Genomic DNA, 23,088 nt, shown 5'->3' with positions numbered 1-23,088 from the left:
TGCAGATAGCTCTTAGGATGGGCAGAAATCAACGCAAATTCGGCATTTCAGTTCAGCTCAGGAAAGAATCAATTATTGCCATATCGTTAATAAGGTGACCCATCTCATGCAAATATGGAGATGATAAAAAGAGAAGAGACCGCTACGGCGCATAAATGAGAATCATGTCAGTATATTCTAATCAGTTAGCAATACAGGATACTAGCATGCATCTTGTGAAACAATGGAAAATGGGATAGGGAACCTTGCTTCAAATCACAGAACTTCAGTTCTCTGAATAATACATATTCAAAGCATAGTCTGCTAACTGTCAGACTGTGAGACAATAAGATTACCTTTTTATCTTTCATTTTAGCTAACACTGTGTAATCAACCAAAAGGAGTATGCTCATGATACACAGCTCAGAAAGTAGACTAGTGAATTTCGCTGCGATTTTGTTTAAATCTGAAAAGTACCTGTGTTCTATCAGAATTGCCAGAGACTATGCTTCCAAGAGCCGCTACAGCTGCAGCAAGAACGCTATGTGACTCTTCACTGCAACAGAATATGAATGAACATGATTACCGATGAATACACAATGAGCAATTAGATAATCTTGATTTTGTTTCTTTTGAGTGAATTATGTTAAACAGTTATTTTGGTTCATAATGATATTCCTCACTTTTATCCACGTCAATGTCAACGCAAATGTACTGTACAAAACTCTGCATTATCTCCCACATTATTGACATTGTTTCTCTGTTGGTCCTACGCTAACCCAGAATCTTAAAGGGGAAATCCAGTCCAAAAATAAGTTAGTCTGATAAAATAAGTAAAATCTTACGAGTTCAACGGTAAAAGTTTGGCTGAAATCAGATGGAAAATAAGGAATTTATGACATTTTGAAGTTTTGCTAATTTCTGCAAAACAGTTCCTGTACAGTACATATGAATATGCAAATGAGTGAGCTCACCATGTCATAACAACCTCACAATTTTCCATAGATCGTGTACAAAAAAAAATGATGAAATTCAATGTTTCTCTCATTGAAGTCTGAAACATGAAGTAATTCCTAGGTGAATAACTTCAGGATAGTGATCAGTAATATATATCAGGATTTGAGCCTCGGGCATAATTGCGTTTGAATGAAAAACTTATCGAAATTTCAGAATTTTATGTGGGCCTACAAATGATATGGCTAGTTGTGAGGGGATGACATGCTCACCTTGCCATTTGCATATTCATATTGACCGTTAAAGAACTGTTTCCTCAAAAATAGCAGAATTTCGAAATTTCATAACTTCCTTATATTTCACCCGATTTCGATCAAAATTTTAACGTTGAACTCCTAATATTTTACTTTTTCTTACCAGACTGACTTTTGGACTGGATTTCCCCTTCAAGACACCCTCATTATTTTCATTGGCGGTTTGAAACAGAGAGATCAACAGAATGCGATCAATCAGTCACCTGTCTCTTATTTAGACTGACCGAGTATCATAAATCTTTGATAGGCGAGGCAGCAGAATGAAAATAATCACCCCCTCTCTCTTTGAATCCTCTCAGATCTCCTTCATTCGTTTATGATTTTTCTTTTTCGTAATATACAACTAAGCCTTTTTATCTCGGATTAATGATACCAGCTGTAAATATCATCATCATCTTCATTATCACCACCCCAAAGATGTTTGAGACAAGTTGCCTTTCTTTCTCCCCTTTGTAGTAATTTTCTCTGTCACTATTACCTTTGCTAATCAATTCAAAATTGATTTAATTGAAAATAAACAACACCTAATATAATTATGTGAAATTTGACATGTATTTTAACAAATGATACACAGGCAGCTGAGAGTAAGAACATGTTCATGTCTATATATGATTAGTAGAAGAAGAGGCATAATACATGTACATACAAATGTAATAATATGCATATATTTTACATATTATACACGTATAAGAAATATTCTCGAGTACGCCATTAGTAGTTCCGAATTTTTTTTTTTGATAAAATTCTTGTGGGAACTACACGTACAAATGGCGAATTCGAGAGTCCTTCTTCTTCTTATACAACTGTAATAACATTCGAAGTCCACACGTGTCAACATTAATATACAAATATATTGGAATACGTTATTCCTGTACACAATGATGATTAATCGTATAACATAACTTATCTTCTCGTTATTTCCTGTGTCCTGTCTACTTCATACTTATAGTATTTGACCTGACCAACCGGCTGCCAACTATCGTTGTAGTGATTATATTGTCCCGAGGGTCAATTCCACAGTTTAATTTTTAGCTACGCTCAATACTTTTACCTGCACAAGTTTACGAGCAGTTGGCATATGCTGTTCTCTCCTCTCTCGGAAAGTTCTTCAACGTGGCTGGAACGAGTCTGATGTGCAATGCGCTGTACGGCCCAACAGGCTGAATAGGTAACGACGGGGGACAGCCAGCCATCTTTTTTCAGGTGTCTCTTCAGTGGTTCCAGAAGTGGAGTTACCTTGACAAAGAAAAACCAGCGGAGAAAATTATTCAAATTCATGAAATTCTTCGGTCGATATGTTTTTCTTGCATCTGATTGACAAAATTTCCTACATCGACCTAAATAAACACTGAATTGATCAGTGTTTTAGTAGTAGCCATGATAAAAAGAGAATCATGAATTTGAATAATTACGCAGTACCCGCTGCATGCTATAAGGATTAGTTACAACACTTGCTGTCGGGAGAAAGTTCGGTGGTCTAGTATACGCCTGTCCGGTGATCAGGAGCCCCGTCGTAGTTCGAATCCTGCTCGAGTATGTCCGCCCTTGATTTTTATCATGGCTACTACTCAATTCAGTGCTTAGGGCAATTTGTCAATCAGTTGCAAAGGAGAAAATTGTTTGCTATCAATGTAATATACAATGCTAATAAAAATACTACATACATACAACGTAACTAAATGTTTAATATTACATAGGAACTAGTCATAAGAAAGCTATATTAAAGCTTGATGATTATGATAGGCCCAGTCTGACACAAGCGTTTCCCGATCCTCTAACTTCCATATCTGCACAACAAATTGTATAACCTCATGCGAAATCCCGCGATGTGATTGTATGTTTATACAACACATATTATAGCGGCACTTCGTATGAGTTTGTTCCTTAAACGCCATAAGTTCTGATCTATACTCTTTGGAGGTTGAAGGGCTTGAATTAAAACATTGCGTTTGTCCAGTGACAAACACTTTGACAGAGGCATTGCATTTCAATGAATGGTGACATAATTAAAGTGAAATATTTATTATTGTTCATACCTTCTGTATATCGACTCTGGACCCATGATCCCTTGCCAAATTTCCAACTAGATCGGTCGCGGCATTTACGGTACCCCTTCTCTCTGATGTTCTCAAGATACTGTGTGATCATACATAATTATGATATAATATGTATATCTAACTATAATATAGACATTATAGATCATGTAGATGATGATAGATATTAGATACGATAACATGATATATGATAGTATATAATATATAGCATAGTATATAAACAAATAACAATATATATATCTATATATAGATTTATATATTTATACACATGCAGAGGAGAGATTGTAGTAATTAGTTCTCTTAAGGCTCCACGGTTTCGAAAAAGATAATGTATACTGTTTTGACATGTATATGACATTTGTGTACGTAAACAAACGTTGATCCATCATAACATCAACATTGGAAACATATCAACGTCATATTGTCAAAATTAGTAATTACTCTATATTGCGTAAAACGTGTACACTGTACTACACGTACCTTCCACTGTAAATTAATTCATTTCAGATGGTGAACTTGTTTACTTGAGAAAGGGAGGAACAAAATCCAAACACGGCACATTGAATCTATGAATAAGGTGTAATTTAAGTTCAAAACGGCCCAAACCTCCTTGTTTGTGTGATTGACACATTGTCGTCATGGTTTCTATGGTAATCGGTTTCGCAAACTATAATCATTGTTGGGATGAAACAGGATGAACTTTCTCCTGCTTGTCGCGCATATCGAACGTGAATATAGACACTTCCAGATTTTTTTTGAATTATCCCTCCATATATAGTATAAGCTTATTTTCTGCGTAGTTCAGCCAGTATACTCATAGTATAGCCAGTATATATTTTTCTGTTGTCAATGACATACATATTTTTACAGTTTGAATCTTTTTATCCAAATATCATTTTCATATTAAGACCCCATGGAAGAACAGCCATGATTTTGTAGATAGAGCTGTATAGGCGATCATACCGTACATATCCAATTGCTTGGTTTGTTTTTTTTCTTTCTTCCCTTCTCCTTACGATGTATTTCCATTTTCAAATATATATTCTTCTGTTGTTTATTATGTTTGTATATTGCCTGTCATACCTTTACTGTACTAAATCAAATCAAATCAAATCAAATCAAATCAAATCAAATCAAATACAGACACTTACTTGATCAGCGGAGGAACGATACCTGCATCCAAAACGACATCTCTGTAGGTCGCACAGTCTCCAGATATATTTCCTAGAGTGGATAGCGCCTGAAAAACAGCAATATTATTATGACTTTATTGATTCTTCATGCCTGAAAATAACTTTGATGAGGTTTGCGATGACTTTGACGAAAATAGAAATAGTTGATGATAAAAACCAATAGTCAGAGGAGGAAGACCGTCTGTGCGTGACCTGTCGATCACATCCTGCCAGAGGTGACCCTACTACACTGCCATGTCCCTAAAATGAGCATGTCGGTTACTGATCACGGCGATCTAGAGGAGCGTACACACCTCGAAAAAAACAAACAAACAAACAAACAAACAAACAAACAAACAAACAAACAAAAACCGGGTATGAAAGTACCCGAGATATAGCTTCACTCGAGTGGCGCCGGTAGGGTCTATTAGCAATTGAAAAGATCCATAGATAAGTCAGCTAACAGCACTAGGTTTAAAGCCCCTAATTCTGTCGAGGGGAGAGATATCGTTATAACTGTACCGGTTCAAAGCCCTCGGGAAGGCCGGCGGACGATGGATTGATCAACTCTGAGACGTACCGAAAGCCAAAAGCGAAAAGAGAATCAGTCCTGTCAAGCCGTAGAACCACTAAGATCGGCACACTGAATGTCAGGACCATCGGGGCATCAGGAGACAAGAGAGAGGAACTGGACCATCTATTTGAGGAGAGTGGCCTACAGATTCTTGCAATATACTCAGTACAAGAGCATAGGATTCTGCATGAAGAGCCCATAATGAGAACAAGTATTGGAGTAAGGAGTCATTTGATCACAACATCAGCTGTGAGGAATTCAGCACAAGCTGCAGTAGGCACTGGTAGGAGGAGTAGAGTTTGTGATAAGCATGGAAGCTAACAAACTGGTAAGGGAGGTTACTCCAGTGTCCCACAGAATTCTGAAGGCAACATTCAATGGAAACCCAAGACTCACTACATTTGCTGTATACAGCCCAACAGAAGTAGACAACATCGAGCATGCTGAGGAGTTCCATGAGGAATTGTGCAGGGCCGTAACTTCTACCCCTACGCACAACTATACTGGGAGATTTCAACGCTCACCTATAATAGTAAGGAGAACACTTCATGGTACTACCACAACCATACCAACAGAAACAGCGGACTGCTGAGGGATACCTTGCTAGAGACCAACCTGGAGGTAACCAACCTAGGATACCGGAAGAAACCAGGGAAGATGTGGAACTACCTGTCTGACATGCATCTTCCCAAGTCCCAGATTGACTTCATTGTTGTAAGGAAGAAATGGAGGAACAGTGAATGAACACCAAAGCATATGACTTCTTCAACTCACTTGGAAGCGACCACAGACTTGTCATGGCTGAGGTCAGATTAAGTCTGAGAAAAGTCAAAGCCCGGCCCAAAAGAGTTGAGTATGACTGGGAAGCTTTCAAGGAGACGCTGAACTCCAGAAGCAATACAGTGTGGAAGTGAAGAACAGGTTCAGTGCATTGTGCAAGGAAAATGACACTATGGAAAGTGCGACAGACAAGGTGTCGCAAAGATATGGGAATTTTGTCTCGGCCATAGCAGAAGCTAACAAGACCATGGTACCAAAAAAGAAAAAGAAGAGGAGGGGGAATAAATCAGTGGACCCAGAGTTAGTGAAGCCAGGAAACTTCTCAGAGCACCCAAATATCATTGTATCATAATGATCCAACAGAGAACCACAGGGTAGACGAGAGAACTGGTGAGCTCAATGCCGCCTACACCAAGGTCAAAGAGGAGCTGCTGAAAAAAAAAAAAATCAGGGGCCCGTTGATTAAAAGTTACTACTATGGTAACTTTGCCATGCAATGGTAACTACCATGGCAAAAATACTCAACAGCCAATCAAAATCAAGAATTCCATGGAAGTTACCACTGGATGGCAAAGTTACCATAACACTAACTTTTATGCAACGGGTCCAATAAGAGTAGAGAATGCAGCCGACACGATGTAAGAGTAAAGAGAGCTGGATGTTGATAAACGAGATAGAAGGGAAAAAGAGTGGGTGCGTGAATCAGACCCATGGAACAAACCCTGAGGGCATACATTTTTCGATATGAATCACCTTTTTGCTTTCAAACTTTGAACTGATAAAGGATAATCACAACAAGAACGATTTGAATTTAAAACACCTCTCTCGACGTTTAAACGACAGAACAATTTCATCAATTTCGACAATTCCGAAAATATTAAATATCATATTATCTATAGCCACATTATTCCAAGATCGCGTCATCAAAATGACGGTTGATGTTCCTGGTTTTCACTTCTAACTATAACATTATTTTTTTCAATTCTTTGTAACACCAGCGGAGCATTAAAATACCCCCAAAATATATTTTTCCATAAACAGGGTAGAATTAACCCAAAACAGAATATCTACTTGATCAAAATTTTTCATTTCATTTGATTTATTTCATTTAAAACAATGCAACACATTTATATACACAAATAATACAATATCAGGACAATGTAGGAACAAAGAAAAATACGTGAAATTAACGCATCACAATAAGCAGATGAAATTTAATCAAAATTAAAGTTGCAGGAAATGGAGCAGACGTGGTGAAAAGCCAAGCTTGTATTTTGCAGTCTACTAGTGGACAGAATAACTAAATAACACCACGGAAGCAAGTTTTACATATATAAGATACATATAATATATATATATATATATATATATATATACATTTAAACGTGCACACATACATACTTATACAAACAAACAGACAGACAGACAGACAAACCCAAGTAAGCTCTCTTGTTAAAGAGAAAGAAAGGGCGAGAGAGAAAAAAAAACAGAATGAAGGAAAAGAAGGATATGAAGAGACAGAAATGGGAGTTCCCTTCGTCTTGTTACTTACAATCTCTCTCGGTGGATCATCTTCCTCTATGCTTGCCATGGCAACCAAATCAGGAATGATGTCTGCCTGGAAAACTTCTCTTGTGTGACTTGAGATACTCCCAGCAATGTTATTGAGAATCCAGCAAGCCTCATACTAGCAGACGGTTAAACATAATAAGAGAAAAACAAAATCACAACATTGAAATAATTATAACATGCATTAGTAGTCAATTTTGAAAGGAAAAGATTGCAAAAATGGAAAGAAAATGGAGCCAGAGTCTTCATACATCGACAAAAATGTAAAATGGTATAAAGTGATAACATAAACACGTACATGAGAAATTGTTTGCAGATAATCTTTGAGGTTTTAAGTTTTCGTGCATTTCAAACATATGCAAAATGTTACACTCCTTTCAACACTTTGTAACATAGGACAGCATTAAATTTTATTTGCCCATGATCAAATGCAAGGAAGTTCGCGTTTCAAAAGGGATTGACCTTATCAATATCGATTTACAGATCATCAAACGCATAATAGAATATCACTCGTTGACGGCAATGATGATAGCGATGACAATTATCTATTCACAGGCTTGTGTGCAAATTTATGCATGATTTAATCACTGACACAGAATGGATCCATTGTATGAAAGGAAACAAAAAACGAAGTTGTATGAAATATCATATTTCAGATGACTTTGATCCATGGCCAGGGGTGACTTTACTTACTCGAAGTTGCGATGTCAGATCTTCCTTTCGAAATATTTTGACCAATTTGGGGACGACTCCCAGCTGAATCAGTTGTTCTGTTATTTCGTTGTAGAACCCTGTGCTGGGATAAACTGAATTGATCTCTTCGAGAAATAGAAAAAAAAATTATATACACTGTCAGAATATTTCTGAAAATCTATTTTTCTTGATTCGTGCAAGACTGAACTTTCCTCATTAATCATTTATAAATACGTGCCTATGTATTTAGGTGGAAAAGTTTGCTATCGCTAATGTTCGTGTGAAAATAAGATATCCCCTGGCATAACAGAAATTAATCAAATGATCACAATTATTAATGAATCGATATAGGTAATGCTCATGCAGGTTTCGTGTTTTCCAATCGCACTGTCGATTATAAACTGAGAATTGATTATTACCATGCTTTTAGATGTACTTTGGACAAATGAAGAAATTAAATGATATGAAAACAACCTGTTGTGAGGGTGGCGACGGTATACATATCCAAGACCCCATCACAGGAATGCTCGCCAGTCATTGCATACAAGGTGCATATCTATACTTTTTTTTTTCTTCAGAGAAATGTTTCAACCGGGTCATCACTTAATGTAGAGACTTTGGAGAGGTGTACAGACATGCATACCTGTCTGCTTTTTTATGGTGGCATGTAGACGTGAAAAGGAGCACAAGAAAGCGGACTATTCCCCTCATTATGCACATACGGAATATTATTGTACAAAAATAAGTTCCATTAATATGTGACGTCATCAAAATCATGAAGTCTGTGAAAAAGAAGGTACCATCACAGTAGCGGATTCTGAGGTTTCTAGCTGCATCCAGTTGTTTCTGTTTGCTCCTGGTGTCCAGTCTTTCCACGAGTTCCCTTACAGTAGCTGCCTAATTTCGTTTTAAAAAGGAACGAACAAGAGGAGAGAGAGAACTTCAAGTATTTCCACAGTTGCAATTCAAGTGGGTAATAATCATTGTTCAGTTGACTTTCATAAGAGAAACAAGGCATACGAGGACGGAAAGACAGAACGCAATTTATAGCCAGTGATGGTTCTAATCCTTTAGAGAAGCAGGTACTGCGCGTTGGCTTACCTATTCAAATGCCGGGCAAAAGCTCGGGAGTCTAATGGATGGATATGGCGCCTGTCTAGCAATCAGGAGATCGCAGATATTTGTTTAAATTGTCTGTACCAAAGAAATGGCTTTATATTGTGTTGAAGTAATAATTTCGCTCACGCTGGACCAACACTGTGGAATTCACTTCCACGTGAGCTGAAAGACTCAAGCTATATAACATCTTTTAGGGGTAATTCAAAATCTTATTTGTTTAGTAGTGCATTTTGAAAACCAGTGCTCTTTGAAGACAGACTTTCATGTCTGATTTTTCCTTCATCATGTTCATCTTCTTCTATTACAGTGTATATTCTTGTATTTTCAGTCTTTTTGCTTTGATGTAAAGCGCCTTGAGCATTTAATCAAAGTGGAGAATGGCGCTATGGAAATTGCATGTATTATTATTGCTATTATTATTATAATTATGTATTTTATCCATCCTCTGTATATGCTGCTTCGAGAAATCTTCAATAAATTATATAATTTGAAAAAAAAGGTCGCGAGTTTGATTCCCACCGAATTTTTGCAAGCCTAAGATTATTTTTATCATGGCTATACGCAAACACTTAAAAAAAACTTCGTTTTAAGTTTTGTTTGCGCCGATGAAGGGCGAGTTGTCTATCAGTTGCAACTCAACAGCTCCTTGCAGGAATCATTAAACTTAATAAATCAAAACAACTCATTCCATCCTAATATCATCATACTTTATGAGCAAAATGAAGTTAATTACATGATCACCCTAACAAACCAGAACACATTCCAATTCCACTATTAGTATTCATCACAAGTCTTAAATATTGCAAGTGTCTTTTTGAAGGCAATAGAGAGCACACCTTCGAACTACGTGTCAGGGGAGGTGGGAGAGAAACTCCAATGAAATACAAGCAAGCGAAGAGTAGCACACTGTGTCTAAAAATATTGCAAAAACCATGATTTCTTCTAGACTTGAACAATTATCAACCATTGTGTTTACCTTTGACTCATCTCTACTCTCCTTCTCGCTTTCAATCTCGTCCCCAGAACCACTGGTTGTTCGAGTCTTTGATCCAGCCACTTTTCCTCTTTTTGTTTTCGCTGCACTGTTTCTGGACCTACTGGTCCTTTGCTTTCCCTCAGATACGGCTTTTCCTTTTTGTGACCTGACTCCTCTTTGCCTAGTCTCTCTCGCAGCGGTTTGGTTACTTGTGACCGTTGTCTCGGATTCACTGCTCTCCAATTGTACGGGAGGTGTGCTGTGATGGTCGACATCACTACGAACCTTCTTGCTGGGTAGTCCGGCGGCCTCCGCCAGCCGCTTCCGCACTTGCCTGGTGATCATCTGTTGGTGTTAGATATACAAATTTACATGTATTATCAAAACTTAAACAATGAAATACTCTATGCTCTCTAATTTAAACCTGGTACAATTTCTACAATATCTTGAGATAAACACTTGATGATAATGCCTAATAATGATAATGATGATAATAATAGTAATAATGATAATAGTTATCTCCGCCTCCAAGGAGTATCATCCGTTTGGTACTTATACACTAAGAAATTGTCACGGTTCGGTGATAATACTTTGCTTACACAAATTAGAATGAAACAAGCCCTTATTTTATATTCGATTTACTTTGGAGATGTGATACTGTTACGCAATCATGACTTACACTACTCGTATCTGGAGAACTCGATGTTTTCTTCCCTTTGGCTTTCTCCAGCTCTCTCAAGCGATCAATGCCTCTTAATACCACCCGCTTGGTAGCTTGTTTCTTCTCTGTCTTCGCCACTGTCTTCTTCTTTACTGCTATTTTCGTCTGCTTGGCTTTCAATCTCTTCGATCTTTCAGTAGTACCTGTCTTCTTATGATTATGATGATGATGACAGAAAGAAAACATGAATGAATGAAATAAATAATGAATCAAATAGAACCACAAGTATACATCAAGTATATCAACGTAACACTACTTTTACAACACTCTTTTATATAACTGGGACTGTCATTAATTCCATTCTATACTTAGCAAGAAAAGGTTTATTGATAATGTTACGATCATCATTTATATAAATACGATGAAGATGAGAGGTAAATGCGGAGAAATATTAAAACAATTAAACATGTTATAGCAAAGAGGGTAGCTAAGAAGAATGACAAGGAAAAAAGAGGTAGCAGAAGCGGAGAAACAATACATGGTATGAAAACACGAAAAATAAGAACAGAAAAATGAAGAGGTCAGGAGGAACGATAAATAAGCAGACGAAAGACTGAAATTCATCTGTTTATCATTATTTACACTAAAACGTTACTATGAGGCACTTATGACGTATAGACGCTGTGAATGCCATGAGGATGCCAACATACAATTTAACAGAATCCAAGCAGAGCAGACATCTATTATGTCCAAGCATTAATGCTTATAGTGTATTTAGTAAGTGTGTTTCTGGCGCGGACGCTCCGAAAAGTTCGACCTACGCTTTTGCTTTGTATGCACTTACTGTACTCGACTCTGCTAGTGGTCGATTCTTTCGAGGCGTTTGTATCTTCTTCCCGCTTGGTGATGCAGAGCTCCGCGCCTTGGCTTTACTCGAAGCTGTCTGTCGTACCATGGCTCTTCCTCTCGTGGCTCGACGCTGCTGAACCGCGGGAGACTTGTCGCCGCCTTTTTTCGTACCCTTAAAGATAAGACCAAGAAGTCTTTTTAGGACGTCACTAACGATCTAATTACGTCACAACTTCGTTGTTTTCATAAGAGATATTCTTCGAGGAACCTGGTAAAGGTAAAGAGATACATAGCTGACAACTCGAGAAACCTATTTTGTAAAAAATTTATCTCGAGACATACTGAAGCGGATCTCACTTGAATTTCACTCAAAGCCAATTAGTATAAATGCGGTAGCATCAGATAGACTCGTGATCCAAGCTAGCATTAGTCTTTAAATACATGTATCTACAATTTTGTCTGCCACGCCAATTACTGTCATACTGTGATGGAGAATGATATAAAAGTGAACGGAGATGACAGACACGTGGACTGATAATGGTTTTGACTTACTCTCCTCTGTCAATTTAATTCAAACGACTGAATAATATGCCTTCCTTATTAGTTCTTTGTATGATTTCTTTGGTCCGAATTCACGAAGGTGGTACAAATGAAACCATGGTTTAAACCATGGACAAACACCATGGAGCGCCAAGTGTCGCACAGAATATTTCGTTACGAAATTGGTCATTTCGTCGACAAAATGACCGTTTCGTTAACGAAATTATCACTTCGTGGACGAAACGTTCATTTAGTTACAAAATTTTGTCATTTCGTTACAAAATAATCATTTCATCGACGAAATCACTGATTTCGTAACGAAATAATCCATGCGACACTTGGCGCTCCATGGTTTTTGTCCATGGTTTAAACCATGGTTTCGTTTGTACCACCTTCGTGAATTCGGGCCCGTGTCAGCATTCACATAACTGCACCGTAATTACCTCTCTGGATATTGTCCTAGCTTAGCCTCCTGGGTCAAGTCAAGATCACTGCTTTGCTTTGTTTTGTTTTGCTTTGTTTTTAATAATCCTTTCTGCATGTTCCAGGTAGGGCCTACTCATAATACGCAATCACTTTTGAGGAGCCTTGATTCGTGCCTCTGTGGATAAGACTATGGACTCTAGCTCTTGAGGTCCGTCATTCGAGTCTCTACTCATTGGTAGCATTGCCGTAGTCTTCCAGAGTGGACTTACAACCCTTTGAATGTCGCTTTGCACAGAAAATTCACACAACGCTGTTATATGAGAATAATCATGTGAAGTGTTATTCACGGACCTTTACTGAACATAAAAACCAGCTTGTGATTAAAAGTCAGGCATAAAACTACCGATCCCAGTGTGGTAGAATAGTATAATTTCCTTTTCACGGATTTATAGAAAAGTGAGAAACAAGAGGAAAGCAAAGGATCAAAATGACGGGAGAGAGAAGGGTAAAATCTATAACCAATACGGCACTGAACGTTGCAAATCACAAGTTGTGTATGCATGTATTGTGCCCACAAAAGAGAATTTTAAAGGCAAATGATTACGTGAGTATTATAATAAGGTGCCATCAAAAGGAAACATCATTTATTATTTACATACATTATTTAGTATGGCTATGGGAAGGACAGAGTGAATGAAAGACGAATCATTGTGTCCTGAGACGTGATATAATGAATCTCTAAGTGTCGGTATTATAGGGCACACGGTATAAACGGCAGAAATAAACACCAGGACCCAAAAAATTATTTACGAAGTATATCCGTGGATCCTGATAATCATCTGTGCAAAACTATATCGACAGCCCTATAAACTATGAAGAATTGTTGCCAGCATGCAGTCAATTATACAACCACTATTGTGACCAATGTCGTGGTCTGCGGTGAAGTAATGCGTGGTATATGACAGTGCACTGGGAATAATGTGCAGGTCTTTACTGAAAATACACATGTCATTAGCCGCCTTTTGATGTGCATGCTTGCGTGATAGAGTCATGGAGGTACGTTATACCTCCATGATTGAAACAGTCAAAGTTCGCTTACCTTGGACTTCGCTCTCGTCATTGTAATATTAATATTTTCCACCACATACACCGTCTTTCTCCGTGCAAGTATAGGCAGGTGTGTGGAGCGTGGTACGCGAAATCTGAATCGAGAAAATTAACAGCGAATACGCAGACAAATAATGTGCAAAATATAACACCCATGAGCATGATTCTCAGTGGATTTATATCTTGCATTCAAGAAATACAATGGTTGTCATCCACGTGGGGCATTTTCACATGCAATGAATATAATCAAAAAGGAAGATGTAGGACCTACTCACTGTCCAAACGGTATGATAGCACAAGAGCATAAGCAGAAAAAAAAAGAACAACCTCATGATAAGCATATATCCCACATTTGTGTGTTTGTTTGTGTAAATGTATATGTGTGTGCATGAAGCTAGCATCAGAAGAGAACGTGTGAGAGAAAACAAATGTAGATGGTCCAAAAGAAATATGTTCTTTGGATGTTGAAAATAAGTGATAAAGACTTTTAAAAATCGGTTAAGTGTCTTTACGCCCTTCATTGTGAAACTCGATTCATTTCTGTCACTTGCCTATCAAAATAATGTGATGATTAAATTTTGTTCTTTTTGAACCTGTTAACTAAATCTGTGCTAAGATTTGTTTGGTACAGTAGGGGTATATAATATGGCATGGTACAGTAATAAATAAATGTGATACAAAATATGTCACATAATGAGATGCGAGCTATACGCAAAAATACTGGAACGATCAATTTCATAATGTTGACCACATATATCATATGCTGTTCCTGACATACACGATCATGATAGCAAAATAGCAAAACTTCACACGCACAAAAGTGACATCAGAAGAGGGGGACACAATTCGATAAAACTACAAGAGTAACACCTTGACTTAACGCAACAGATGAAAACAACACCCGGGCATTCATATTGGGCACATCGAAGGCCTACAATATTATATATAAAAGATATATTCTAAACGGAAAAGTGCAAAAAAATATTCTGCGTGAAATGATATTTATATGTACAGTTGAGAGTTCGGGTATATGTTCGGGATTACACCTGAATAGATCAATCCGTGTATTATACTGAATAATAATTACGCCAATGTATAGACCCAATGTTTGTGCGGAATGTAACCACTATATATATATATATATATATATATATATATATATATATATATACATGTATATATATATGTTTGCATGTATGTGGTAGGCGTGAATTTTGTCTAATATACTTGCTATTTTATGTATAGATTTGTGTAGGTCCTGTAATTCCAAACACGTCTAGGTAATATTTTGTTTGATTTTTCTGCGGAATCAAGAGAGTGATGAGAACAAGGCATTTTGAGCCATGCATGGTGCAAAGCGCACGTAACGGGACGATATGATCGAGGGGCAAAATTAGGAAGCAAAATAATATCAACTGACCTTTCCAAGTCAGCTTTCCAAGTTTGTCTCTCGCTTTGTCACTCAGGGGAAATATTTCCTTCCTGCCACTGACCTCCACGACTAGAGCGCCAACCTGTCTATTACGGCCACTCTTTTCGTCTCCCTCACTGGATGGCCACTTTAGACAGGCTTGACTAAAGTCGTGCCGATTTGGTCACTGACAAGTTTGCAGAGCCCCTGAGATCAAGATTATATCAAGATGAAGTCTGGGAAGAAAGTCTACCAATCCCATTTATCTATGGACGATTCACAGTGAATTGATAACTTGACAGTCCCCGCTGTTACGTGTTATAGTTTTAAATACAACAACAATGTACAAACTCACAGCATCATACCAACGCCCACACTGCAATACGGCTTGCGCGGAGTCTATGAAGGCAAGGCAACTTGTACTAGTAGTATATTCCTCGCTGTTCATTGGACGCTAATAGAGGTACAGGCTACACCATCTCTTCTAGTCTGTATCCAAATCGCACCATTTGCAGGGCGAAATCGACGAAAATGAACGTGATTCAAATTTGTTTTCGTCAAGCTCCCCAATCCCACAAGCCCTAGGGCAAAAATGAATGCATTAAGCCAATAATGGTGATAATCGGACTTACATGAGATTTTAGATGGCCGAACACTCCTTCCCCAATCGCTGTCACCGAGGCACGTACAAACGAGTACTGTATCCCTTACGTTTACTCACCGCGCGGCACTCAGTTTGTGCACTCTCTCACCTCGTCGCTGCAATGTGATGTGAGGTCGGAGTCGATGTTTACGTCACAATATGAAGCGTGTCGTCACTTTGACTCAGTAGACGTGCCCATTCCTGTTCTCTCACGGCCGCCGCTATATGAAACGTCTATTGGACTATTAATTAATTGATTAACTTCTTCTTTAGATCACGCACTTACACACACACCCCATGTTTAATCCTTTTTTCTCTCGTTTTAACTTATTATCTTGTAGATAATATTATGAAAGAGATGTTTACCTAAATTTATGACATCAAGTACGTTTTCTATGAAATTCCATCTATCTAAAAATACCATCACATACTTTCCCTGCAAATGTATAATGAAAAATGGATCTCAAATATATAGAGCCGCATTTGTACAGCAGCGATCGTTTTTTCGCAGCTGCGGCACGTTACCGCCCAAATGTAGCTTGCTGCACGTTGGGAACTGCCAAATAATATTATTCATACCGTGTAGTGGATTGATGCTTTTGTATCTCACTGAAGTAGAATAAACCAGAATCGGCGCAGTGTTGAACCAGGGAGGTGATCACATTCCTAATTAACCCATGATGGCGCTAAACTCGTCACAGGTTCATTTCATGAATCCGAATTGACTGTCAGTGAGCCGCAGGAATTAATTTGCTCTTGCCTCGTTTGTCACACAGTGACACTATAAGAATAAGACCCCCCCCCCCTTTTTTTAAAAGTTGCTTCAGTTGAAAGAACCAGGACTTCGATGAAAGTAAGAGAATGACTAAACAAGTACACTAGGTTTGAGGCTCATTCTTTATAGAAGAAAAGAGGTCTCCATTTCATGAGTATGCCCACCTGCAGAGAAAAGAACGAAACTGAGAGGTTACTCTTATCATACTTATGCGCCATGACTTTGATGGACTTTAGTCAGGCCTTTCTTTAAAATTTGTTTCTGTGTTTGTTTGTTGTTCCCTATTGATTGAGGTTGATTTGAACTATCCCATAAGCACGAAGAAATAAACTTGATTTTCGATCACTTCAATCGCAATTGATTACATTGCTAAGGCCTGTATCTGTTAATCAAGCCATTTTGTCCATAGTCACGGTTGGCTTTACATAATATTTGAGCTGTTTGAAAATAAACTATAATAATGCGAAGCTTGCCGACGTATCCGAAATCACATAGATGTGATCATTCAATTTCGAACACCGTGATCACCATTCAAAGGCTAACAATAACTCATTCGATGTCATTCACATAACCACTTCATAATTTTTCTCACGTAAACATGTGATAAAACACACACACTTTGGAAAAAAAAAATATTCACGCAAAATGCAATCAAACTCACACCGGCATTATATACCATGATGAACGTTAAGGAATATTAATTCACGAAAGGGCAAGCATTTACGCAGCTTTTGAATTAAATTTGATTGTGCACTTTTAAGTGACTGAACTGAATGGGACCTTTGCCTTTTAAACAAATTTCTTATTCATCTGACCAACGATCACTCTTAGCACTTTTAGCATTTTTAGCACCACACTGTTGATAAATGAATATATCGATTACGGACAGAGTTTGTTTGTTTGGTTGTTCATTTCCTTCTGAGGAGATGGCTGAATAGCCCGTATTCAGCTATGCTAAACTGGTCTTCCATGGCGTCCTGATGGATGTGAGGTGAGGGATCTTTTACGTGCATGAGTTGTTACTCTCTCGTAGACGTGTTTTGCCTCTTGCTAGAGAGACGGTATGATTACTCACAAAAATTGCTCAGTCCAGACTCCGGTTCGAACCAGGGTCCTTAGAGGATCGTGAGGCAGACGCGAAACCGACTGAGCCAACACACCGCCCAGCTAGTTTGGTTGAAGCATTGATAACCTCAACTTGATAACCTCAACATGGCCGACAATCTGGGAATGAACGGGTCTGAGGCTAACGGTCCATTAATTAGCGATGTATTCGGAGGGTCCAAAATGTGTCGAATTCTCAACATAACGTAACCATCTACAATCTGTAACGAATGTATATATATATATATATATATATATATATATATATATATACATTATATAACACAAAATTGAACGTCTATCCATGAATTTGATGCCTATATCATGGCTCGACACTAAATTTTTTGTTTGGTGGCCCGATGGGGCCACCAAAATCCTAAATTTCAAATTTTTGGTGGCCCGAGAGAAAAATTTGGTGTCCCGAAAAAAACAATAAAAGTCCTTTGTTTTAATAAGTCAAATATTTAAGTTTTATGATAGTGAGACTTAGAAGTTGGACATATCTACTCATAAATAAACTTCAACAAACTTGCAACACTCACTCTCAGGCACTCATTCAGTCCTTTTCATTCATCCTTTAAACAAATTTAACTGCTAATTTCCGGCGCAAAAAGTTACGTATTTATTGACATACTTTTCAAAGAATTTTGGTGGCCCGAGGCGGGCCACCAAATTTGCCCTATTTTGAAATTTGGAGGCCCGACTTTCATTTTTGGCGGCCCCGGGCCACCGGGCCACCGTTAGTGTCGAGCCCTGCCTATATACTCAGATGAAATGGGCGGGAAGACCTATAATATCAAAGTCGATTTTTTAACATTAAAACTAAATGTATAATGTAAATTGAACAATCAACACAATAAGCCCTAATGGTCAAAATGAATGTTTTTTTTCAATAGTTCATCTCGACAAATTGATTCTCCCCCTTCTTTTTTTCTCTCTCTCTCTCCTATATATATATATATATATATATATATATATATATATATATATAATATTCTCCCGCTCATACAACCCTTTTCGATAGAATGAAATGCAACCATTTTCCTCACCATTTCGTTTGCATCAACAGCTAAAATCGCGACCCACATACGGACATTAACAAAGACTAAAGACTAACAAGATAATATTAAGTTAAAAGGATTAAACATGACTGTGTGTGTAAGTGCGTGATCTAAAGACAAAAACAACAACCTTGGTTAATCGATTATTTAATAATCCAATAGACGTTTCATCTATAGCCGCGACCGTGAGAGAACAGGCATGGGCATGTCTACTGAGTCATATTGTGACGTAAACATCTACTCCGACCTCACATCGTATTTGCCAGCAGGCGGTATATCCGCTCAGCAGCGACGAGGGGAGAGAGTGCACAAACTGAGTGCCCGGTGAGTACACGTCAGTACGTGGTGAGCGGTCTGTGATTACACAGTTGTAAGGGATACAGTACTGTTTGTACGTGCCTCGGTGACTGGGGAAGGAGTGTTCGGCCATCTAAAATCTCACGTAAGTCCGATTATCACCATTATTGGCTTAATTTATTCTCATTTTCCCCCCTGGAGCTTGAGGGGTTGGGAAGCTTGACGAAAACAAATTTGAGTCACGCTCATTTCCGTCAATTTTGCCCTACAAACGGTGCGAAAAAGACAGAAAGATATGGTCATATCGTACTATACATTGGTTTCGTGTTCTACATAGTGTACCAGTACGTGTACCTAGCTCTCTATATTAATGTAGTCGAAATTAGCGTCCAATGAACAGCGAGAAATAGTTAGACTCCGCTCAAGCCGTAGTGTGGTAATGTGGGCGTTGCAATGAAATGCTGTGAATCGTCCATAGATAAATGAGATCAGTATAGACTTTCTGCCCAGACGGGTCTTCATCAGTGGCTCTGCAAACTTGTCAGTGACCGAATCGGTATGATTACCGCAGTCAAACCTGTCTAGTGGCCACCCGAGGGAGACGAAAAGAATGACCGCTATATAGACAGGTTGCTTTAGTCATGGAGGCAAGGAAGGAAATATTACCCCTGAATGACAAAGCGAGCCACAAATGGGAAAGCTGACGAGCTCAGTTGACATTATTTTGCTCCATAATTTTGCTCCTCCTAGCTCTTAGTCCGTTAAATCGTTACGTTCGCTTTGCAAAATGGCTCAAAATGCCTTGTTCTCACAACACTCTTGATTCCACCGAAAATGGAACCAATTATTACCTATTTTGAATTATAGAACCTACAAAATTTATACATAAAACAGCAAGTAGACTGTACTAAATTTAGATCCACTGAAAAACTTCATTGTGCTGTTTTTTGTACAAATTACGTGAACATTTTCTGTGTTTTCACTGTATATTTTCTCGATTCAGGTTTCGCGCACCACGCTCCGCACACACCTGCATATACCAGCACGGAGAAAGACGGTGTATGTGGTGGAAAATATTGATATTACAATGACGAGAGCGAAGTCCAAGGTAAGCGAGCTTTGAATGCTGTCACGCAAGCAGGCACAGAAGCAATAAAATATATACATGGGTTATTGTGTGTATTTTCAGTTAATGCAGGCCTGCACATAGTATTCCCAGAGCAAGCTGTTATATACCACACATTACTTTAACAAAATCCAGGACATTGGCAGCTGTGATGACTGCATACTGACAACAATCCTGCAAAATTTATAGGACTGTTGATATAGATTTGCGCAGAGGAAATTATGAATCGCAGAGGCAGACTTCGCGATTAATTTTCTGGTCATGGTGTTTATTTCTGCCGTTTGTACCGTGTGCCCTATAATACCGACACTGAGAGATTCATTATATCACGTCTCAGGACGCATTATATTCGTCTGACCTTGTCATACCGATACTATAATAATGTATGTACGTAAATGGTGTTTCCTTTTGATGGCGCATGATTATAATGTTCACATGATATTTGCCTTTAAAATTCTCTTTTGAGAGCACACATACATGCATACACAACTTGTGATTCTCAACGTTCAGTGTCGTCTTGGCTAGATTTCATCCTTCTCTCTCCCTTCTCTCTGATCCTTTGTTTTCCTCTTGTTTCTCACTTTTCCATAAATCCGTGGAAAGGAAATTAAACTATTTTACCACACTGGAATCGGTATAGTTTTATACCTGACTTTTGATTACAGACTGGTTGTTATGTTCAGTAAAGGTGTGGCGATAACACTTCATATGATTCTCATTACAACAGCGTTGTGTGAATTTTCTGTGCAAAGCGACACTCAAAGGGTTTGACGTCCACTCTGGAAGACTACGGCAATGCTACTAATGAGTAGAAACTCGAATGAAGGACCTCAAGATCTAGAGTCCATCATGAGATTTATCCACAGAGGCACGAATTAAGGCTCATCAAATGTGATTGTGTATTACTGTATGAGTACCTGAACATGCAGAAAGGATTATAAAAAACACAGCAAAACAAAACAAAGCAAAGCAGTGATCTTTATAACTTGACCAAGGAGGGTGGTTAGGACTAAATCCAGAGAGGGAATTACGGTGCAGTTATAGTGAATGCTGACACAAAGAAATCATACAAAGAATTAATAAGGAAGTCACATTATTCAGTCGTTTGAATTTGACAGAGGAGAATAAGTCAAAATCACTATGGTCCACGTGTCTGCCATCCCCGTTCATGTATAACAGCTGTATGTCATTCTCCGTCAGTATTTGGCGTGACAGAAAAAATTATAATGACTTATGCTAGCTTGGACAAATCCATCTGTTGCTACCACATTTTCTAATTGGCTTTGAGTAAAATTCAAGTGAGATCCGCTTCAGTATGTCTCAAGATGAGTGCTTTTCGAAACAGGTTTCTCGATATGTCAGCTATGTATTTCGTTACCTTTACCAGGTACTCCGAAGAATATTTCTGATGAAAACACGAAGTTGTGACGTAATAAGATCGTTCCTAAAAAGAATTCTTGACCTTATCTTTAAGGGTGCGAAAAGGGGTGGCGACAAGTCTCCCGCAGTTCAGCAGCGTCGAGCCACGAGAGGAAGAGCCATGGTACTACAGACAGCTTCGAGTAAAGCCAAGGCGCGAAACTCTGCAGTAACGAGCGGGAAGAAGATACAAACACCTCGAAAGAATCGACCACTGGCAGAATCGAGTACAGTAAGTGCATAAAGCATAGCTTAGCTAGACTTTTCAGAGCGTCACACGCTCTCACTAAATACAGTAAGCATCAATGCTTGGACATAAAAAATGGCTGTTCAATTGGATTCTGTTAAATTGTATGTTAGCATACTTCGTGTCATTCAAAGCATCTATACGCCATAAGTGCTCAACGTTTTATCGTTTAAATGATGTTATACAGATGAATTTCAGTCTTTCGTCTGTTTGCTAATCCCTCCTTCTGACCTCTTCACTTTTTTTTGTTCTCCTTTTCGTGTTCCCATACCATGTATTGTTTCTCCGCTTCTGCTACCTCATTTTTCTTTGTCATTTTTTCTTAGCTATCCTCTTTGCTGTAACATGTCTAATTATTATATTTTTAATCTTTCTCCGCATCTCCCTCTCCTCTTCATCGTATTTATATAAATGATGATCATTTGAATATCATTATATCTTTTCTTGCTAAGTGTAGAATGAAATTAATGACAGTCCCAGTTATACAATAGAGTGTTGTAAAAGTACTGTTACGTTCATATAATTGATGTATACTTGTGGTTCTAATTGATATACCTCGGCTATTTTTTTTTTTTATTCATTCATGTTTTTCTTTCTGTCATCATCATAATCATAAGAAGACAGGTACTACTGAAAGATCGAAGAGATTGAAAGCCAAGCAGACGAAAGTAGCAGTAAAGAAGAAGACAGTGGCGAAGACACAGAAGAAACAAGCAACCAAACGGGTCGTATTAAGAGGCATCGATCGCTTGAGAGAGCTGGAGAAATCCAAAGGGAAGAACACAGCGAGTTCTCGAGATACAAGTAGTGTAAGTCATGATTGCGTAACAGTACCACAGCTCCAAAGTAAATCGAATATAAAAAAGAGCTTGTTTCATCCTAATTTGTATAAGCAAAGAGTTTATCACAGAACCGCGAAAACTCCTTGGTGTAAGTACCAAAAGGATGATACTCCGTGGAGGAGATAAGTAATATGGTACTCTTCTGCACTCCCTAAAATAAAAGAGACTGGTTATAAATCATGCAATGATGAATAATGGGAGAAATCATGCCCTTTGACATGGGAATTTCTTTAAAAATCACAAATACTGTTTGTTTGTGAATGTGCTAATAAACCTAGCAAAGGGAAATGTGTGATGCTTTATGCAGAGATAAGCCAATAGAAGGGAAATAGAAAACCTGTGCCATGACTGTCTAGTGCAACGGACATCTTATTCTCATAGTTTATTCGACAAAAA

The 23,088-nt window shown here is 38.2% G+C and overlaps 1 protein-coding gene and 2 long non-coding RNA genes across 3 annotated transcripts; 1 reads left to right on the top strand and 2 right to left on the bottom strand.

Annotated features, from left to right (window-relative positions):
- Positions 1 to 455: 455 nt before the first annotated feature.
- LOC139723885 (uncharacterized) lies at positions 456 to 4,541 on the bottom strand. Its single transcript, XR_011710391.1, has 4 exons — positions 4,453 to 4,541; positions 3,284 to 3,383; positions 2,299 to 2,483; positions 456 to 535 (listed from the first exon to the last, which is right to left on the bottom strand). It is a non-coding gene; the product is annotated as an uncharacterized lncRNA (long non-coding RNA).
- A 741-nt stretch (positions 4,542 to 5,282) lies between these two features.
- LOC139724611 (uncharacterized) lies at positions 5,283 to 13,780 on the bottom strand. The gene is made up of 6 exons (XM_071635752.1): positions 13,760 to 13,780; positions 11,690 to 11,866; positions 10,864 to 11,055; positions 10,185 to 10,529; positions 7,380 to 7,514; positions 5,283 to 5,408 (listed from the first exon to the last, which is right to left on the bottom strand). Exons 1-6 carry the CDS (start codon positions 13,778 to 13,780, stop codon positions 5,283 to 5,285), a joined length of 996 nt encoding a protein of 331 aa, XP_071491853.1.
- Positions 13,781 to 20,083: 6,303 nt separating this feature from the next.
- On the top strand, positions 20,084 to 22,639 carry LOC139724865 (uncharacterized). Its single transcript, XR_011710491.1, has 3 exons — positions 20,084 to 20,166; positions 21,659 to 21,835; positions 22,468 to 22,639. It is a non-coding gene; the product is annotated as an uncharacterized lncRNA (long non-coding RNA).
- The last annotated feature ends 449 nt before the right edge of the window (positions 22,640 to 23,088 follow it).

The sequence above is a fragment of the Diadema antillarum genome, unplaced genomic scaffold, assembly GCF_040938485.1.
Source record: "Diadema antillarum isolate AM-2024a unplaced genomic scaffold, OU_Dant_1.0 scf00000015, whole genome shotgun sequence".
Lineage (NCBI taxonomy): Eukaryota > Metazoa > Echinodermata > Echinoidea > Diadematoida > Diadematidae > Diadema > Diadema antillarum.
Note: the sequence above shows the minus strand (reverse complement) of the source record. Positions and strands in the feature narration are given on the sequence as shown.